Source organism: Buteo buteo, chromosome 7 (assembly GCF_964188355.1).
Source record: "Buteo buteo chromosome 7, bButBut1.hap1.1, whole genome shotgun sequence".
Classification (NCBI taxonomy): domain Eukaryota; kingdom Metazoa; phylum Chordata; class Aves; order Accipitriformes; family Accipitridae; genus Buteo; species Buteo buteo.
Window position 1 is genome coordinate 41,385,376 of NC_134177.1, and position 8,630 is coordinate 41,394,005.

Genomic DNA, 8,630 nt, shown 5'->3' on the forward strand with positions numbered 1-8,630 from the left:
ACGTCTTCCTCCCCCTCCCCAGGGACTGTGCTCCCCCCTTCCCCGGGCCTGGACCCACCCCCCAGCCCCAGGCAGGGCAGGAGGACACCGCACCCCAGAGCCCCCGGGGAGGGACGCCTACAACCCCCCCAGCACTGCCTCCACGGCCATACTATGGCCCTTAATGCCTCAGAAAGTATCCACCCTGCCCTTGGTGCCCCCTTCCCAGCCCCCCTGGGGGAGCAGAGATGCCCCCCACACCTCTGTGCTTGCCCAGTGAAACACAAGGTCCGGCTCGCTTTAGGCAGATGACCGGGCTCCATGTGTTGCCATGGGCCACCCTGCTGCCGGGCGGTCGCTCTCCTTAGGGCTTCAGCAGGGTGGGTGGTCCCCATGGGGCGAGGGGTCTGTGCTGGAGGGGATTTTGGCTCTTGGGATGTGGGATGGGGCTGAAGGGGGTGCAGGTGGGTGGCAGGCTGGGGTGTAGCTCCCCGGTGACTAATTCCCTGATGGAGATGCTCCCTCTAGTCCCTTGAACCCCTGTATGGGGGAATTAGAGGGGCAGGTCCCTTCCCAAAGCCCTTCAAGCCAAGGCTGTGGCATTTTCCATCGGGATGCCCCCGCATCCGGCCACAGTGAGCTGCAAAGCTGCCACTTATCCCACCGTAGCCCTGTGGGAAAATCATGTCTGATTAAAGGCTCCCAAAACAGGCTTCCCGGGCCCTCAACCCCACATGCCCGGGGTACGCGACATCCACGTGATGGCAGGAATGTGGTAACACAATCCAGGCCTTGAGAAACGTCCCTGGTGTGGGCAGAGGTTGGAGGACAGAGCCAGCGTTGCTGAGCGGGTGCGGAGGCTGTGTTAAGGGCAGGGATCAGCGGAGCAGCTCCTGAAAAACTGGGCACAAACGGGTCAAACCAAAGAGAAAGCCCTGGCTGCCAGTTCCGCTCCAGCTACGAGCTGTGAGTGGCACACAGGCACCTAAACACTGCTTGAGGTGGCAAATCCAAACACGGAGTAGGTATCTCCAGCACCTGCAAGCTTTCCTGCACTCTCTACAAATAGAAATGTAAGCAGCTTTGGCCACGAGTCATCCCCAGCCTCCCACTGCCCACACACGTTGCTCGTCTTTCCCTGCCCAGGCAGAAATGTGTCTGCTCCCTTATTTTCCTCCTCGAAACAAGTGCCGCCCACTCTGAGCAACACGTTGTTTCAGCCTGTCCCCCGACTTTCCAAACCAAATGAGAGATTTTGAGTTAAAGGTTATTTGCCACACAGAAAGCATGACAGATCCAGTGGATTTCTCAAAACCGGTACACGTAACCCTGAGTGGGATGATCTTGCTTTTATACATGGTGCTGGGCTCCTGGGGAACAATTCGGTGTGTGGGAATCAGTGGGGAAAAGGAAATGTGGAGTAAAAAAAAATAAATAATTCTGATTCCTTGTCCGAGGAAGCCTTCAGGGACAGGCAGAGCGAACCACAAGGATCCTAGCATTGCTGCAAGCTAGTGTCCAGCATCGGGAATGAGAGCAGCGAAGCCACGTGCTGGGTGCTCTGCCTGCAGCCTGCCCTATTTCACAGCCAGCACTTTCCTAACCCTGCGTCTCGCAAGCGTCTCAGTACAGCAGGGCTAAAGCCAGAGACACGGCGGGAGCTGGCACCCGTCCTGCTGCCATTTAGCCTCCCAGTTGCCAGCCCCAAGGGAAGCGCAGCCTCCCCTTGCCTAGGAGGGCAGGAGAGCATCAGCAGGAACAGGAGAAACCTTCGTCTCCCTCCATAGAAAGGAGGGGAGGGGGGGAATCCCAAGAGAGGTAGACTGTGCCAGTGTACAGTGTATTTTTACTCTGCGGTGGGGAGACATAGGATAAGAAGCACTGTACTTCCAGTGACAGCCCTGGAGCAGGCTAGGATGCCGAGTCCCTTTTTCCCTCTAAGCCCCTTCCCCTCAAGCCACTTCATTTGCAGCCATTTATTAAAAGCTCGTGTTAGTAAGAGCTCTTGCTGCTGGGTAAAAGCGTTACACTGGGCTCTGTAGCAGAACTTTTCATTCCTAATAGATGCCTAAATCCCAATAGATGCCTATATCCCAATAGATGCCTATGCCTGAAAACTTCACATCTGTGGGAAGTATCCATCACAGAGCATCATCCCAGCCAGCAACTCACACTCTCCCATGCCCATTTATGGGCATTTAACATATCTGGGAACAAAACAACACAAAAAAAGCTCCAGTTGTCAGGAGAAGTTGGCCAGTTGGCCCTGAGCACAGTGCCACAGCACCCGCTGCCCAGTGCTCTGCCTCTGACCTGGACACCAGAGCAGGTAGCATCCCACCCAGACAGGTCTCAGCCTCTCCCTCCATCACCCACCTGGGACAATCTCCTTGGGGAGGACTCATGAGTGCAGGATTTGGCTTCTACAGGCCCTGGCCTCGAGGGTGAAGCCTTGGAGCCTCTCTTGCCTGGTGGTGCTCCCATGGGAAGTGCCACAGAGAACGCAGGGCTGAGCGCAGTGTCCCCTGGCTGATGGGACGCTGCGGGATGCAGCACCAAAGGGGTTAGAAACACACTGTGGTGTTTGGATGTCCAGAAGAGCAGTAGGGAAACGGTGCTTTTCTGCTCCCTTCTCATCTCAGCGGTGCCTCGAGGAGCTGCGAGAGCTGTCGAGGCTTCTCTGAGCAGCTCCCAGTCATCCAACCGCGTCATCCAAAGGTGCAGGGGGAGCAGAGCCCCAGTGCCTGGTCCGTGAGCACCTTCTCTTGCAGGGCCCAGGATCTGCAGCCACAAGAAAAGCCTGAATGCTCTGTTAGTGTGGACCCTCCACGCAAGGTGCTGAAACAGCCATGTTCGTGCTCTGCTGCGCTTTGCTGTCCTCCTCCATGGGCTTGGGGCTGCTTATGCCCCGGACCCTGCAGGGAAGGGGGCTATTGCTCCTTCTCCCTCTGCATATCCCGGCAGGACTTGAAGAAGTCACTACGCAGCAGGCGGTAGAAGAGGATGATGTTCATGGGTGTCATGATTGCCATGCCCACGGTGCCTACAGCGTACGTTGCCGGGGGCACGTTCTCCCGATTGAGGAAGAGCCAGCGAGTCATCCAGGCCAGCGTGGCGATGCGGAACACCACGTAGGTGCCCAGGTTGATGATGCTGTTGAGGCGGTAGCAGGTGGTGTGCACCAGGTTGGCCATGAGCAGGATCTGCCGCAGGTGGAGGAAGATGGAGTTAATCTCCACCAGTAAAGCCACAAGGGCAAAACCGACGTACTGATGGAGCAGCACTGCAATACCAAAGCAGACAATCACCTGGGAAGGAGAAAGAAGACAGGCTGAGCCCGGGAGCTGGTTGCTCTCAGCTGCTGCAAACCGGAGCCCTCCATGCTTGGGCGCAGCGTGGAGCAAAGGTGGAAACAGTTATCACGCCAGTGCCAAACTGCTGGTCATCACCCCACACATAGGTTTGCAGCATTGCAGCCTCCAGCCAGCACTGCAGCCCCGGGCATGAGATAAAGCCTCCCCAATGTTGCATGAAACCTGAGCAGGTTTCTTTTTTCCTGTGGGAGGAGAGGGAAACACTTCTATAAACTCCAGGTTGGCAGAGGAGACAGAGCAGCCAGACCTAACCCTGCTTTTGTGGCCTGGGGAATGCAGTTAGTTGTGGCCCAGCAGGTTTTTCCGCACACAGTGAACGGCTGAACGGGGCAGGAAGGGAGACGTGTAGCCCAGGGCTACTACGGTTGCTGCTGGCTCAGGGATTCTCCCCAGAACAGGCACGCTGCAGGGATTAAGCAGCTTTGGTGCATCAAAGAGCCCCGTGGGATGCCCCAAGCCTGGCCTGAAGCACCCTGGGGCTGCTGGATGCTGCAGCAGAGGACAGGGCTGTTAGGGGCAGAGCGGGCCTGATTCCTGCCCCGCACCCTCCCTGCCAGGCAGAGGGACAGGCTCTGCCTGCCCGCACTTCAGCACACTCAGTCCTTTCTTCAGTTTATACTATTAATGCTGTTCTCTGTATTGGCTCTTTAATGAGATTATCTGCTCCCTGCTCGTTAAGTCACTGTCTTGGCCTGAATTAGCTTTCTTGTGGAGATGACCTTTTGACTTGCGAGCAGCAGCTGGCAGAGCCATAGGGCTCGCTGGGGTCTGGGAGACAGCAAGTCTGACCATCGCCTCCCATTTCATCCCAGGTAGGTCCTGGTACTGTCCCTGTCCCCCATCCCCAGGCTGTGCGGACCCCTGTGCCTCCCCTGTAACCCACAGCGTCTCCGCTGCTCAGCTCCAGGCTGTGCTACCCCCCTGCCCTGCAGCATCCGCAATGCTCCAGCATCCGGACATCGGAGGCGATCAAAGAGAAACCCACGCTGGGCACAGCCAGCAGCAAAGCAGGCAGAGGGTCCCACTGGTGTGGGCCTTCTGCACCACGGCTGCTCCAGCCACCCCAGCCCCGTGGCCACAGCTCTGACCCGAATGAGAGGAAAACACCCTGGGGAGTGGGAAGTGGAAGGTGGGATATGCAGACCTTCAGGCAGATGCTCCAAGTGGCCGAGAGCTGGCAGGAGCTGAGCTGTTTGCCTGTGCCGGTGGGGACACCTGAGTCATAGCCGGTCCATTACACTGTTATGGATCAGCCCCCCAGCCCAGCCCCTTCCCCCCCTACTCTGTGCACACATGGTTTTTTTTTCCTACCCCATCTTTGGGTGCCTTTCTGCAGACCCTTGAAGTGTACACGAGTCCTGTAGGACCAAGAGGAGCTCCAAGCCCTGCTGTCTGGGCTTCTCTCCCCAGGCAGAAAAATCAGACAGATTTTGTAACAGGCAGCAATACCCACACTAGCAACAGCACGAGCCCTGCTCGTGTTCCCCAGCCCCAGCCTCCCTGCTGGTACAAGTGCCAGGGTCTGTCCCTCAGAGAGCGGCCGCTGGACTCACCACAGAGTGATGGAAGAGCAGCTCCCAGGACTGGTGAAGTTTCTGATTGCACAACATGTCCACGAAGTCTTCAAGGAAATAACCTGGGATCAGAGAGGCCATGAGCAAAGAAGGGGGCCAGGAAGGACTGTGCCCAGTGACCCCCCCTGCCCCAGCAGGGTCTGCACCTGACTGGGCTGGGCAGCCCCTCTGGGGAAGTGATGGCCACAGCTCAGCCCAAACCTTTTGTGGGTGGAAAGTCACGCACAGAGCAGGATCACACACAGCAGGAGAAGGAAATTAGTGTGGTTTGGGTCCCTCCTGCAATCATTCTGTAGGATGTGCTCCTAGGGAGAGGCACTAACTGATCACTTGGATCTGTTCCTGAAGAAGGGTGACAGCGAAGGCAGCATGCGGACCCTCACCCTTGTTACTGTCCCAGAACTGGATCTCTTTCAGCCTGGAGCACTTAACAGCTGCAGGATTCGCTGCTGCCAAACCAACCCCATGCTGGCATTTTAGATACTCAGACCTCCTTGCTGAGCTGTAGCCACGCTGGAAAGCCTGTTAGCACTGACCACAGGGCTGGTGACAGATCTGCAAGGAGGTGACAATTTGGTGGGGGGGCAGCTTCACACAGCCAGGGGACTCAAAACTCCTGGCCTCCACACCAGCAGATTTAGCTCGAGGCTTTGGGGGGACCTGCATCAACCCCATATCATGGGCATTTTTGGGATGCTCCAAGCCCTGTCTGCCCCACGAGGACGGTGGCGGGCAGCCTGGTGCCCAGTACCTCCTGGCTGCGGGTTCCGTGGGACAGAAAGGAGCCACTGTCCTTTGCCAAGAATAGGGCGATTGTCTGGGGTGCCTGAGACATCGCTGCCCGTGACATGGCTCGAGGGGCTGGTGTCAGGCACTGATGAGCCCCTGGGGACCCCCCGGGGGGCAGAACAAGGGGCAGCCCGCTCCCCCCCCACCTCACCTACAGATACGGCGACCAGGCTGTGCGCCCCGGGTGGATGTGTGCCCACCAGGTCCTCGGACAGCCCGGGGTGGAGGCAGAACCTGCGGGGAGAGCAACTGTGAGTGCCGGGCAGCGCCAGCGGTTCCCCAATTCCCTTCCAGTGTCCCTGGTACCCACCTGGTGCTGCTGCCCACCCCGGAGCCCTCCCATCCCCCTGGTCCCCCCACGGTCCCCCTTGTCCTCCTGTTCCCCCCCTCCCGACTCTCCCTATCCCCCGCTCCCCCTGCGCTCCTCCATTTCTCAGTGCCCCCCCAACTTTCCAAACCTCCACCCTCCTCAGGGTCCCCCCCCCCACCCCTGGCAAAGCTCAATCTCCCTCCGTGCCCCTTCCGTCGGGGTCCCTCGATGCCCCCACTCCCCTCCAGTACCCCCAGTCGTCCGTCCCCCCCCTCCTCTTCCCCAGCTCACCCTGCCAGCGCCCCGCCGCCGCTCAGCACGCTGTGGGCTAACGACGTCCAGATGTTCCGCCACTTCCAGCGGTTCCGCCGGGCCGAGGGCGGCGGCGGCACCAGCCGTTCCAATCCCCGGTTCAGCAAACGGAAAGCGGCGAAAGAACCGGCCACCACCAACAATCCCGGGCTAAAAGCCATGGGCATCCCACCGGCCCGCAGTTTCCCCCAGGGTTTCCCATAAGGGCACCGAGCGGGGCTGCTCGACGGCTCCGCCTCGATCGGTCCCGGGATCCGCCCCGGGCACCGGCACCGCCCTGCCCCGCTCGGGATGCGCGGCCCCGGGGCGAGGAGCCGGGGGAGGGGGGTGGGAGGGTTGGGGGGGGGAAAAACCAGCGTCGTTCCCGCAGGGAAGGGCCGGGTGGGCTGTGCTGGCACTGGTATTTCCTTCATCCCCTCCCACGCGAAGAGGCAGACACGCAGGGGAAGCGCTTCTCCTCCGAGCGTTGTGACTCAGGGGACGGGGGGGGGTAACGGGAAACGAGCACCCCGGGGTGTGCGTCGGGCATCGCAGGGCAGGAACGGTGGTCACCCCAAAAGCCGGCTGTAAGGGTGGCACAGAGCGGGGGCCTGGGTGTCTGGGGACGCCTTCCTCGTTCCCCTCAGGTTCCTCCTCTACTTGGGTGGCACTGGGTGGCTGAAGAACTCACCCGGGATGTGCTGCGGCCGGTGGGCCTTCACCCCAAAGCATGTGATGCCAGTGAGGATCTGGCACCGTTGTTCTGTGCCGGAGAGCTGTCCCCCACCCTGGGTAAGGAACCCCCCAGACACACAGCACCGGCTCTGATTGCACAGCGAGCAAGCAAAAAGCAAAAAGCCCCGCCAAAAAATAATGCTTTGCCCGCAGCACTGTTGTCCTTCATCCCCCTGACCCATGTCTGGTCCCGAAAGGAGCTCCCCGATGTCTGGGATACCCCAGCTCTGCTGTCCAGGGTTTGTGGGAATTCAGGATCCCATACCCAGAATTTCTTTAGTTCCATCCTACAACTATGCTGCTTTTCCAGCTTCCCGTAATTTGATCGCTCCCTTGTTGCTTTTTGATGTCTCCACCAGAAGCGTGGCTGCTGCACAGACCTCGCTTCTCTTCTGCAGACAGGATGAGTCACCATGTACACACTGATTAATGTCAAACTCTGCCTTTCCTTTGAGGTATTAATTTCGGATGAATTCTTCTACTTTCTCTTTCCTGAAACAGAAACGTGTGGAGCCTCAGCTCTCAGCTGCTGCCCTGATTGGGGTGATGGACACTAAAACATCAACAAGTAATACGCTGATGGAAGGGACACTGAGGAGGGAAGCGATTAAATCAGATTCGAAGGAGAGGAGTGAGATTGTCCCAACCTATAGAAACATATCTGTTCCTGCTGCAAAAATTTGCTTAAAAACCGGACAAGACAATGTAATTTCATAGCAGTTAAATGGCAGGGAGGCACTGCCTGAAGTAATCAGCAGACCTGGCTTCTCGGGGGATTATAAAGAATCTTGCGTATTAGGGCTTGAAGGATCACATACGCTAATCTGTTACTGAGAAGGCCAAATGCAAAGACATTTCTGTTTAGTATAAGATATGCCGAGGAAAGGGAGACATGCTGGGCTGCTCAGGGCACTGAGGAGAAAAATCGTTTAACAATTAATTGCAGTATAAAATTGCAGAGAGATGATTCCTAATGAGGACTCGTCTGCAGTGTTTTAGCCTCAGAAATCTCATCTGCTCCTTTCTGCGGTGACAACTTTGCCCTTCACCTGCCTGCAGGTAAGTCCCAGACCATGAAATGCCTGCAAGCCTGGCCCCATTTGTCCCAGGGGCTCCTCCATTCACGGTGTTATTCTTCTAAAGAGGAACATTTGGCCAGGCTCGGGTCGGGGACAGGAATAGTTAAAATGTTTCTGGACAGTGGAGAGCTTTTACCTGCCACTTCTGCGAGGGAGGAATTTAAGCCGTGATTAACTGAGACTCTGGTTCAGGGGCTTTGATCCCACTGCTAGAGCACTAGCAACAGCTACATACATAGTACTTTTTGGATACTTTCAGCACAGATTTTACTTTAATTTTACCACGCCTTGCTGTCAGACAGTGGTTTCTTACAAACTTTTTCCAGCCTTTTCTCCTTTTCTCCCTTCCTCTGCAGCAATGGCATTAAGCAGGAATGGTTTTAGAGCTGGAGACTTCCAAGCCCAGTTCCAAACAGGTCCCTTGACACCAGATTAAGCCAAATATTCAGCCACGTCCCAGAGGCTCAGAGGCCAGACTTGTCCCAAAAGAAGCCGTACA

The 8,630-nt window shown here is 57.3% G+C and overlaps 1 protein-coding gene across 1 annotated transcript; it reads right to left on the bottom strand.

The window, feature by feature from the left end:
- Positions 1-1,266: 1,266 nt before the first annotated feature.
- On the bottom strand, positions 1,267-6,660 carry TLCD2 (TLC domain containing 2). The gene is made up of 4 exons (XM_075033352.1): positions 6,318-6,660; positions 5,868-5,950; positions 4,907-4,989; positions 1,267-3,287 (listed from the first exon to the last, which is right to left on the bottom strand). The coding sequence occupies exons 1-4, from the start codon at positions 6,503-6,505 to the stop codon at positions 2,910-2,912; spliced, it is 732 nt and encodes a 243-aa protein (XP_074889453.1). The 5' UTR covers positions 6,506-6,660; the 3' UTR covers positions 1,267-2,909.
- Positions 6,661-8,630: the final 1,970 nt, after the last annotated feature.